General features: G+C 42.7%; 1 protein-coding gene across 2 annotated transcripts; it reads right to left on the bottom strand.

The window, feature by feature from the left end:
• Positions 1-2,017: 2,017 nt before the first annotated feature.
• On the bottom strand, positions 2,018-12,271 carry LOC141944691 (tubulin alpha-8 chain). Of its 2 annotated transcripts, XM_074871733.1 has the most exons (6): positions 10,656-12,271; positions 9,414-9,782; positions 5,326-5,548; positions 4,487-4,635; positions 3,245-3,925; positions 2,018-2,422 (listed from the first exon to the last, which is right to left on the bottom strand). In XM_074871733.1, the coding sequence occupies exons 2-6, from the start codon at positions 9,414-9,416 to the stop codon at positions 2,135-2,137; spliced, it is 1,344 nt and encodes a 447-aa protein (XP_074727834.1). In that variant the 5' UTR covers positions 9,417-9,782; positions 10,656-12,271; the 3' UTR covers positions 2,018-2,134. The 2 variants fall into 2 exon arrangements, with proteins under 2 accessions (XP_074727834.1, XP_074727835.1); XM_074871734.1 differs by lacking the exons at positions 9,414-9,782; positions 10,656-12,271 and adding an exon at positions 8,900-9,388.
• Positions 12,272-12,278: the final 7 nt, after the last annotated feature.

Below are 12,278 nucleotides of genomic sequence, written 5' to 3'. Positions count from 1 at the left end.
GTCAGTCACTGGAACAGGCTCCCCAGGGAAGTGGTCATGGCACCAAGCCTGTCAGAGTTAAAGAAGCATCTGGACAATGCTTTTAGTCATATGGTTTAGTTTTAGGTAGTTCTGTGAGGAGCAGGAGTTGGACTTGATGATCCTTATGGAATGATGAACCATTATGGAATATGGACATATTCTATGATTCTATGATTTACTTTGCTTAATACAGCCCAGGATACCATTCAGCTTCTTTGCAGCAAGGACACATTGCTGGCTCATGGTCAACTCGGTGTCCATCAGGACACCCAGCTCCTTTTTTGTAAAGCTGCTTTCCAGATGGGTGGCCCTCAGCATATACTGGTGAATGGGGTTGTTCCTCTTCAGGTGCAGGACTTTGGACTTCCCCTTGCTGAACTTCATGAGGTTCCTGTCAGCCCATTTCTCCAGCCTGTGGAGGACCCTCTGGATAGCAGCATGACTCTGGTGTATCAGGCACTCCTCCCAGTTTTGTTTCATCTGCAAACTTGCTGAGGATACAGTCTGCCCCATCACCCAGATCATTAATGAAGATATTGAACAAGACTGGATCCAGTATCGACCCTGGGGTACACCACTAGTTAATGTCCTCCAACTAGACTTTGTGCCACTGATCACCACCCTCTGGACCCAGCCATTCAGCCAGTTTTCAGTTCACCTCACTGTCTGCTCATCCAGCCCATACTTCAGCAGCTTCTATATGAGGATTTTATGGGAAACAGTGTTGAAAGCCTCATTCAAGTTTAGGTTGACAATATCCACTGCTCTCCCCTTGTCTACCAGGCCAGTTGTTTCACCATAGAAGGTTATCAAGTTGGTCAAGCATGACTTCCTGTTGGTGAATCCCTTCTGAGTAGTCCTGATGACTTTCTTCTTGTTCATGTGCCTGGAAATGTTTTCCAGGTTTAGCTGCTCTATCACCTTGCCAGGGATCAAGGTGAGGCTGACCAGCCTGTAGTTCCCTGGGTCCACCTTCTTGCCCTTTTTGAAGATAGGAGTGAGATTTGCTTTCCTCCAGTCTTTTGGTACTCCCAGTCACCACGATCAATCAAAGATTATCAAGAGTTGCCTTGCAATGACATCTGCCAGCTGCCTCAGCACTCATGGATGCATCCCGTCAAGGACATAGACCTAGATAAAAAGTTACTGAAGGGTTTCCTAGTCAAAAAAATTTTTCATTGCCTAGCAAGATGTGAATCCTATAAATCCAAGATCTTTGATCACTACTTTGAATTATTTTTGAGTGAACATGCAACTGCCTGTATTGCAGGCTCACTTGCACATGGTGCACTGAATAAAGATTACCACAGATGGCACAGTGGTCTGCTGGATAAAGCAGAGGTTGCTTCTTGCAGAGGAAGAAGCATTCAGGTGGCATAAGGAGTACTGAAATGTTTTCAGTAGGGAAAAGTGTTTTTTTATAAAAAGGAGGGAGCTTTCTCATTTAAACAGTTTCACAGAGACACAGAAAAAAAATTCTTATGCCTGCTGCAGCGGTACCCAACCAAAAAGGATATTTGTTTTCATAACACAGATGTTTATCCCCCAAATGTGGAAAAATTGCACTGCTTTAACATTTCTGAAGGAAGTGCTTGCTTTACCAGAAATGGTATTTCAGAGAATAATGAAATGTCCATTTTAGGTCAGTCAGCTGAAGGTCAGTGAGAGGATAATAAAGCACAGAGCAGGGGACCCGTTTTTCCATGGTCATTATTTTTTGACATGCCAACAAGCAAAAGGTGAAGGTATGTCAAATTAGAACTTTGAAAACTCTACTGATTGACTGTGCTCCATTATAAGCTTGCATATATTGAACTGTAGTGGTTTTAGCATGTGTATTAGAGCTTGAAGAGGTGTGTTAGAGCCTTACGTTAAATGTGCAAGGAAGAAGAGCAAGTCTTTTTGCATTGCTGGGAGTGGTGGGGCATTACTACAACTGATCATGTCTCATAGGACAATTTACCTGTGATTTATGGAATAAAAGATGTCTCTATATGACCCCTCCTAAATTTCTGTATATTACAAACAAAAAAGGTGACATAATGATAGACGTGTGTAATACAGTAATACAGAGACAATTCTGTGCTCACTAGGAACAAAGTGTATTTTAAAATTACTCCCCATCATTTTCTTCTTCAAAGGAGTCAGTTCCCACTTCTTCATAGTCTTTCTCCAGGGCAGCCAGGTCCTCTCGGGCCTCTGCAAATTCTCCCTCCTCCATGCCTTCACCCACGTACCAGTGCACAAAAGCTCTCTTGGCATACATCAGATCAAACTTGTGGTCAAGCCTTGCCCAAGCCTCTGCAATGGCCGTGGTGTTGCTCAGCATGCAGACTGCTCGCTGAACTTGGGCTAGGTCTCCACCAGGAACTACTGTAGGAGGCTGATAGTTGATCCCAACCTGGAAACAGGAATATGAGAGAAGGTGGTAAAAAGACAAGAGCAGAAAGCAGTCAAAGAGCTGAAAAAATGTGAATAAAGATACGGATGCTGGGGTAGAGTGGTGCAGCTATCAAAACTACCAGATGGCTAATGCCATCAAAAATAATAACATAATAAACAGTACAAAAGATGGTAATTTCCATGTCTGTATTATTCTTCTGTTTAATGTAAACTGTCAACTTCGTAGCTTTCTTAACAGCTACCAACACTGAACATAAGTTTCATCAAGATACTTGATAGAAACTGATACAGAAAGTTGGTTCCCAGTTAAAAGTTTTCATTATTAAACCAGCTATTTGTATGACAAATGTTTTTCCACTGCTAATGTCTGTATTATGGTTGAAATCATGTTTCCCAACACTACTATGTAGCCAGTGGGGAGAGGCTGTATAATATTTGTGGGTGAGGGGGTCAACTGACAGATTCCAAATATCAGCATATTATCCTTTAATAATTGTATCAGTTTTGGTATTTCCTTATTTTAGATGTGGCTTCAGAGGGAACACTCACTGGATTTTCCAAAATTCAGGTTTGAAATGAATACTTCTTTAAATTTTAAATCATATACACTTCAGATTTCCACTTAGGTAAATATTTAGGAGTCTGTGTCAATGGGTTGTTCAAAGGAGAAAAGGCACATTTTATACAAATGCATCCTGCATATGTTGATTCATCTCACAAGTGGAAAACATACATGATCTAAGTCTTTAAATACAGTTTTTCCACTGTACTGAACTTGCCCTTTAAACATTAAAGAGAAGTTCATGGCAGCCCTACTCACCTTGAAGCCTGTTGGACACCAGTCGACAAACTGGATAGTTCTCTTGGTCTTGATGGCAGCAATTGCTACGTTGACATCTTTGGGAACTACGTCACCACGATAGAGCATGCAGCAGGCCATGTACTTCCCATGCCTTGGGTCACACTTCACCATCTGGTTGTTGGGCTCAAAGCAGGAGTTGGTGATTTCAGCCACCGAGAGCTGCTCGTGATACGCTCTGTCAGAGGAGATGATGGGGGCGTAGGTCACCAAGGGGAAGTGGATGCGCGGGTAGGGCACCAGGTTTGTCTGGAACTCCGTCAGATCCACGTTGAGGGCACCGTCAAAGCGCAGCGAGGCGGTGATGGAGGAAACGATCTGGCTGATGAGGCGGTTGAGGTTAGTGTAAGTGGGGCGCTCGATGTCCAGGTTTCGGCGGCAGATGTCGTAGATGGCCTCATTATCCACCATGAAGGCGCAGTCCGAGTGTTCCAGGGTGGTGTGCGTGGTCAGGATGGCATTGTAGGGCTCCACCACAGCGGTGGAGACCTGAGGGGCTGGGTAGATGGCAAACTCCAGTTTGGACTTCTTTCCGTAATCCATGGAGAGGCGTTCCATCAGTAAGGAGGTAAAGCCAGAGCCGGTACCCCCACCAAAGCTGTGGAAGATCAGGAATCCTTGCAGCCCAGAACAGGCATCAGTCTAGAAAGCAAAAGAGAAAGTGAAAGAATAGGGACTGAAGAAGAATGAAAAGACTTCATCTACTACTTCAGCTTATTCTGAGCTGAAGGAAAGAGCAGTCATCAGCAATATACAGCATAGATTTCATGTCAGGTTTTCCTGAGAAAGGGTTGGTGATAATCCCATCCTTTTCTTTCCTCACTGGCTGAATTTATCACATAAAAATCAGACTCTTATCTGTGGAGCTTCTCTCTCTGAACTTCACACTTCTTTTAGTTAGTCTAGCTGAAGCCAGCAATGTAGAACTGCCTAATCCACCCTTCTGTATCAGTATTGGTGCTCTAGGGCTGTGCTAATAATGAAGAATTACATATTCAGAACCACTTTTTAAGAATATCTTGAGGCATACAGCTGGAAAGTGGACTATTGGGCTTCTCTCTTTTGGCCTAGTAATGATGCCTCTGTATGTCTTGCAAGGTCCTTTCTGAACCATTGGTATAATTTGTAGTTAACAAACTACCTGTTCTGCACTTCTTTCTTCTGCAGAATCCAAACTGCTGTTTCAAAACTACTGGGACTTACCAGCTTACGGACACGATCAAGCACCATATCAATGCTTTCTTTGCCAATGGTGTAGTGGCCACGGGCATAGTTATTAGCTGCATCTTCCTTTCCAGTGATCAGCTGTTCTGGATGAAAAAGTTCCCGGAAGGTGCCAGCCCGCACTTCATCTGAGCAAGGAAGAGAAATTGTAAGAAGCTGCATGGCTGTGCTGCCTTGCCAACAAGTTCTGGTTGTTGTTGGCATTGATGCAAGCTTTCAGACATGGGAGACGATGACCCCAAAAAACAAATGTTGATGGGGAAGGGAACTGTCTCCTAAGCATTTTTTCATTGTTGCAGTCTGGTGATTTATGGTGTGACTTGTATGCAGCCACATAACTTGTTAACGTTTCATGAACTTGTCAGTTGTACAGCCTGTACCCACAAGAGGACGAGTCACCAGGAAAAAAGTGTGAAGAAAATCAGGTTCCCCAAGGTGCCCCAATTTTTAGAAACCCTTCAATTCCTGGAGGGAAACTGTCAGGCTCCCACTTTGAATCCAAATTAGAGAAAAGCAGAATTCAAATGGCAAAAATGTCGCGATAAGCAAAACCAAAAGTTAAATGTTTGTGCAAAGAGAAGTCATACAAACCATGTGTAGTAGCTATCAAGTTACTGGGGATTCTGCCGTTCCTATGTTTATAACACATGACAGAATCTGGCATTCTGTGTCACAAGAAAATTAATTTCATGCTATCTAGTGGTAGACCAAGATACAAAGGTTGTGCTGCTTTGTACCAGTGGAGACTGGTGGCACACCATGGTGATATTAGGAAGAGTAAGCTCTCCTCCATTTTCCAGGTTTACTTCTATACTGACCTACTACAGTTGGCTCCAAGTCCACCATTACGGCCCGTGGCACGTGCTTCCCAGTGACTGTTTCATTGAAAAATGTGGTAAAAGAGTCATCATAGTTGAGTTTATCATGTAGATCCTTGAAGGTGCCATCTGGCTGAATGCCGTGCTCCAGGCAGAAGAGTTCCCAGCATGCATTTCCTATCTGAACTCCAGCCTGGCCAACATGAATAGAGATGCACTCACGCTAAGGGGAGAGAGCAGAGACAGAGTCAGAGAAGACAGTGCATATCAGTCCTCCTTATTCCTAGTGGTTACTTTTTCCCAGTGTATTGCTTTTCCCAGACGATGGTGAATTGTCACTGTCAGCATTTCATTTGGTTGTTCAACCCCATGACCACAATGAGACTGTACATATACATGCCAGATACTGGGACAGTTCTTTAAAAAATTGAGATCTATGTGCTGTAGTATATGGGTACATGAAAACAGGCAGGAAAAAAAATAATTTCAGTTACACAAACCCCACCTTTCCTCCTATGGATTGGCCCTGAGGAGGAGCACGTCCCATTTTAGTTTATTTTTACTCCTGGCTGGAACATGACACAGCCATGTGGTATCCTTCAACCTTATGTAACCCAAGACAGGTGATGTCTTTTGATCCTTTTACCCTCTGATAGCCGGCTAGAGTGGAAATCTGGAAGAACTGCTTTAAGCAATATTCACCTCAGGAAATTATTTCAGATTCTCTTGGTTGAAACAAATGTTCCTTCAAGCTCCTGAGCAGCTATGAATTTTACATTGCAGTTCTATTGCTTATTCAGGTGGTGTCCTTGCAATATAGCGTGTTTATCTGCATAATTTTGAGCATAGTTTCTGTGGTAGCCAGGAATTTTAATGAAAGAAAACAATGTATGTAACACCAGGCTAAAATAGGCAGGTGCCAATTGCTCAAAAATCCTTTACACTTTAGAGTACAGGAATATGAAGGACCTGGTGCTGGATTTAATAAGTTCAAAAACAGAATTACAAAGCAGATACTTCTGAGTTAGTTCCTGATTACGACACTGAGTGTAGTGAAAGGCATTTTTTTAAGAAGAGAGTGTTTTCAGATGTGGAGTTTTTCAGCTTCAGTTTCTGCTTTGGAGCAATTATAATTAAAGCCTTCTGAGCTCCATCTTTGTGATCTCCATGGCCCTGTCTATACAAGGGAGTAAGAAAGGGTCAGGTCATAGTACGGAACACTGACCTGTGATCAGTTGTCTGTGCTGATGATAATTAGCACGCTCTCTGGCACAGTTTTGGCTTATGCCAGTTCATACTTTTTCAGACAGTGCTTAGGCACCATCCAGAATACAACTCATGGTCAAGAATGGTTTCCAGTAAGCACCTCACTGACCACTGCCTGGCTTTGGAGAGGGAAACAGAATTCAGATGCCAAAATATGAAGCAGAGCGTGCTACCTGGCTTCAAGGCCAGAGAATGGTCCTTGCTCATTTTTATTTTGTAATATCACATTTAGAGATATCTAATGACTTAATATCAGATTTGGCCAGTTAACTTTTTTTTAAAAAAATTCTGTAACTGCTTACCCTGCAAAATCATCCTGTGACCTGAGAGTGAAATGCATCTTCTGCAAAAACTAAATCCTCAGGAGGAATGTTCTGGAGCAGCGTTTTCTTCACAAATTAACATATATTTTAGAAACATAACTAAAGATATTTTTTCAGAAGCAAGTGGGATTTCAGAAGTCGTCATTACCCCAGTTAGTCATCCTCAGAAGTTCAAATGAATATGGAAAGTCAATTTAAGTATTTCATTCAATGATTATATTATTTCTATTCAGTACTCATTTGTAAGTTGCTGACTCTGCAAATGCATATGCAGCAGCGTGTGTAACGTGCTCTCAAGTGTACTTGCAAAACCCTGTTTTTCTCAACTGAGTTGTGCAAAAGTATCTGAGTTGTTTGGGTGCCAGTGAGGCTTCATAGCTTTGTATGTTGTAGGGGAGTTGCAATCTGGAGGATTACTCGGGAGACACTGAGGTATATTTGGGCTTAGAGAATTCAATTAATGCTGATTTTGCACAGGATAGGCTCCTGCTTTTCTTTTAAATCCTAATGTGAATCTGTGAGGCTGGCAGCAAGAAAATAAAAGTTTTTTCCTTTTAAATATGGCAATGAGTCCAGGTGACTTTTTTAAAGGGTACCTTTTAGCGCAAAACTACAATTACAAGTCAAGCAGTACTTGGAACTTAAAGAGCTGCTTTGCTCTGTTCCTCAGATCAGTAGAGGAATCGGACTGCTTTTTCACAGATGGAACAAGTGAACGTTGCCTTAGAAAGTTAATACTGTAAAGCTTAGTACAGGACTACAGCTGAAGACTGCAGAACCAGTTTCTTTTCTTTTAGACTGAGCTTTTAGCTACACTAGTTTGAAGCAGTTATCTCAACCCTGCCTTTTGAGCCAGGCCTCTTGCCATGCTCCTGCCTTCAACTCCCATCTTCTCCTACCCCAGCAGTAATTTGGAAATATTCTGATGAGAGTAAACAGTAACAAGGAGGCTTCTAATTTTGTGTAGTAAACAGCTTTAAAATAGATATCAGACTTTTAATAGGGAAGAGTGTGGGTCTTCTTCAGAGCCACAGGCAGAGTAAACTGATCTCTACATGATATTTAAATTTGGAACCTACTCCAAACTCATGTTTCACATCCCATCACCAGTGTACCAGGACCTGTCTTATGAATTGTGGACCTGACTTTTTATCTACCGAGAGAGTAGAAAGGGCCAGGTCCTTTGTGAAACTAAACTTGGGACAGCTTTCACTCTAATAAAAAACCAGAATACTCCTGGCTTAAGTATTTACTGTACAAAGGCGGACTTTAGTCGTCCTGAAACATACTCACTACCCTAGGTCTGCCTTAAGGCACGGGGAGCCTGTGGAAGTGTGTATCTGCCTGCGAAATCAGCGTGCTCATTCTGGACCTGCAGCTGTACTAGCAGAAGATAACATAGTTCTCTGCACCAAAATAAGAGTGCTAGACATGAATTGGGGTGAAATGCTGAGAGATTTCTACAAATTTATAGTAAACTCCCAAATCTTAAAAATGAAGGGTCTTTTTTGCTTACTTAAATGCATACACGTATAAAAACATTCATGCACTCTGAAAACACAGATGTATACACTGTACAGCTATGAACAGTACTGCCCAGCCATTGGGGCTAATTTAATTTAAAACAGACACAAAGGTAAGTAAGTTTTTGGTTTATTTCTTTAAAAAATTATTCTCTCATATGAAAATCAACCTGTGTTGAGAAAATATAGTCAAAGTACTAAAGAAAGTACTAAAAAGCTAAGATTCCAGATCTAATTGATCTTGTAATTCCACTAGAGACTCTCTGAAGAAAACTTTGCTTCACCATGCCTTACAGCTCCAGTGAGATTTTCTGACAGTCCTTTCTCCTCTTACATGGTAGTTGGTGCATGAGATCAGGGTGTTGTGGCACAAAGCACTGATAACAACAGCAGACCCCCTGCCTTCCCTCGCCCATGGTCCTCCTGGCCCCCGTATTCCTGGTGTCCCCACATCCCCCTTACCATGGTGTCTCCAGTGGTGTTTCCTTCCCTTTTGGATGAGTGGTGTCAGGTCTTTGCAGGAGCCCAGCTCTGGGCTGCAGGACAGGAGGCAGCCTGGGCCCCGCACCCAGCACCTGCTGCTGTGCTTCAGTGTCACAGCGTCACAGGGAATAGGTCACCGGCTCCACAGTTCTGCCTGCTGCATCACTGCTCGCCTTGCTGCCCACGTATGCAAATTCATCAGGACAGGCAGGGCTCAGATATACCCCAGATTTCAAATTTAGTCCCGCCTGGTTTGGCATGCTTATTAAATCTGAGCATGGCCACGTAACATGCCATACACTATACTTTCTAGCACCTCAGTATTATACATATATATCACCTGCAAGACACATACCATCCCAGTTTCCTGTTCTGCCAGTATGTGGATGAAAATCACTCCTGAATCCCAATACAGAAGACCAAGAAGGCATAAGAGAGCAAATGAATAGGAAAGAGAAGGATCAAAACCAGAAAACTGGAAAAGTGTAATTACCATTCTGAAGTGTGCTCTACCAGTGCTCTTAAATGCTGGCCTGACTTCTTTCTCTCCTTACTCCAGCAGCCTCTCTATTAATGTTTCAATTTACTTCTATTGCTTCTCTTTCTGTGTACAGTCATCTGGGCTGTCAGCAGTACGGGACAGCATTCAGTACAGACTCTAACTTGTCCGTCCAAACACAGAAAGAAATTTGATTCTTAATGCAGTGCTTATTGCAAGACATAGCTGGAGGCATCACGCAGATGTTCTCACACCAAATTAGGGTATTTGCCTCCACCACTTTATTGTTTGCTCCTTCTGCACTAGCTCAGCATTGGAAAGCAGCAGCTTCTCTCGGTGGTGAAATCCTCGTGTTTGCAACTCCTAGGTAACAAAGAGGAAAGCAGACTTAGTAGCTTGAATCTGAATATTATGTATCCCCTGACTTTATAAGCATACTATTTATTATTATGTTTAATCAGTAGAAATTTAAATAAGCAATTCCTAAAATTTAGGTTAGTCTACTTTGACATGATGAGTTTAATAGATTATTCTGCCACTGTTGGCAACCAACATTCAAGTATCTTCTCTAACTAACACCTACATTTTAACAGTGTGAAGTAGTTCATACTGGTTTTTATAAATTCACATTTACTTTAGTATGGTCTTCATTTCGCCAATCTTTACATAAACCTGGAAATCACTACTCTTTGATTTTGGCTGGGAAAAGCTACAGAGATTTCTGGAGCCACAAATATTTTTTACAGAGGAATAATTCACATGGTAATTTCTATCTGCTGCTTTGTTTAAGCTAAGTCCCACACTTCTCCAGAAAACTGTCAGATCATTGCTTTGAGACTAAGGAACAGGTTGTTCTAGTGTTCTTCTTCCAATGGAACTGGTAATGTTCCAGCCAAGCTGCGGTGCTCCAATCTGAAATGTTAATGCTCATGGCTCCACCAGATGTGGAAACCTCAGGAAAAAGTCTCATAGCAAATACTTCTAACAGTCCACCACCCAAATCCTCCTAGGCACTATTTGAGTCAACACGTCAGATCTAGCAGCTACAAAACCTAAGAGAGGTCTGTGAATTACTAAATTATTTGCAACTTAGTCAATTTCTGCATTTTCTCTGCTCTTCCATTGCCCCCCTCCTCTCTTCTGAAATAGGCAGTAAGAGCGCCTCTGGGAGTCAGTGTTAATTATTCCTCTCTCTGCCCCACTCAAACTCAACTGTCCCAGCATCCATAGACTCACCAATGTTGGGTTGCCACACTGAATGGAGTCTCACCAGTCAAAAACTTCCAGGGAGCAGGGAGTGATGGAGTCTTGAGCAGGGTCCCTGGCTGGTGGGAATAAATGGCTGTGTCCATAGAGAATGTCACAGAGAATTTCTAGAACCAGTTGAGGTTGAAGAGCTTGGGGATGACCCAAATTACTATTTTTCCCTTTCTCACGCATGCATAACTAATAAAAAGGCCTTTGCAAGTCTGCTTTAGACCAAAGACAGTGCTTGTTCTGCTCTGTCTTGAGATAGCCCGTGAACTCAAGTGCTGGAAATATGTGCTGGTCTGGCGTGAAGGTCAGACACAGACATAAGAACGTTGAGGGCATACTGTTTTTCATGAGGTTTCCTTATGTTGCTCTGTCCACCTGTGTTGTGGAATGCTTGGGCAGAAAACCCTTGGCCTAGATTTGGAGGGTAACCTGAAAGCACAGTGTAGGACTGTGCTCCCAGGTACTGGTGAATTTTGTTGCCTCCAGAGTTGACCTCTAGGTTTTGCTCTGTAGAGACATGAGGCAGATGTGGCCTGGACCCAGATTCTTGGAAAGAAAGTCATCTTGCTCGATGCTGGCACTCAACCTGTGTGGGCAGATGGTGAGCTTGTCGGGGCACCTCTCTGTCCTGCATGGAACAGGCTTGAGACATGCCCTGCATGGGGAGGGTTGATAGCCCAGCAGCCTGGTCAAGACCTGCCCACTTCAGCTTTTACCTTGAGACACTGGTGGATGATGATGAGAGCTAAATAGGGCTGATTATAAAAAAGCTCTTCCATGAAGTCCTGAGGTGTGCAAATAAGTGAATTTGGCATGAGTGCTAGAGTGGCTTTGCTGGTACTGCCAGAGGGCTTGTGAATAGCCCATGCTCCTTGGGATGATGCGCAGCCTCCATGCAACTGGGATACTCTGGACATTCTTGGAGGGCTTCTCATGTGCACATGGACTGGGTGCTGTGCCATAAGTGCCCTCCAGAGCAATGCAATAGAGCAGAGGAGCTGTGAGTTATTATCTCCAGTTGTTTATAATACTATGAAAATCAGCCTCTTAGAGGGATTTTTAAAAACCCCTTAACATGGCCATACAAAACCTAAACTCCTTTTTCTCTATTTAAAAATAGACACATCTCTGAAAATAGCATTTTTGAATAATCTAGATCTTAGAAGTACTGTCCACCAGATCTTAAGCCAAGAGAACCACTGAGTCCTGTCATCTATCAATCAGTTCTGTTCTGACTAGAGATCAAAACATGTCAACAGGCAAATGAAGGACAGTCAACTTCTTTATCTCCTCTACCAGATGTACATCACTCCCTACAGACTGGTTATCTAAGTGACTCACCAATAGTGGCAGAATCGTGGATTATTTTAGAACAGTGATGTGCCATCTTACAAAACAGTGCACTCCTAAGAAGTTCTTTGGTGATCATACAAAAACCTCTTTGGTGTGTGTGAAAGTCTTTGCGTTTCCTACACATTATAATACCTCCTTATGTTAGGTGAATGAAGATATAACTGCTTCCCTGTGTCCCCTGTAGAACTACATTCTGTCATTCTGTTGCCACCTACTGGGAGAATTGACAGCATCTCATTTCAGGTATTT

This window comes from Strix uralensis, chromosome 5, assembly GCF_047716275.1.
Source record: "Strix uralensis isolate ZFMK-TIS-50842 chromosome 5, bStrUra1, whole genome shotgun sequence".
Taxonomy (NCBI): domain Eukaryota; kingdom Metazoa; phylum Chordata; class Aves; order Strigiformes; family Strigidae; genus Strix; species Strix uralensis.
Note: the sequence above shows the minus strand (reverse complement) of the source record. Positions and strands in the feature narration are given on the sequence as shown.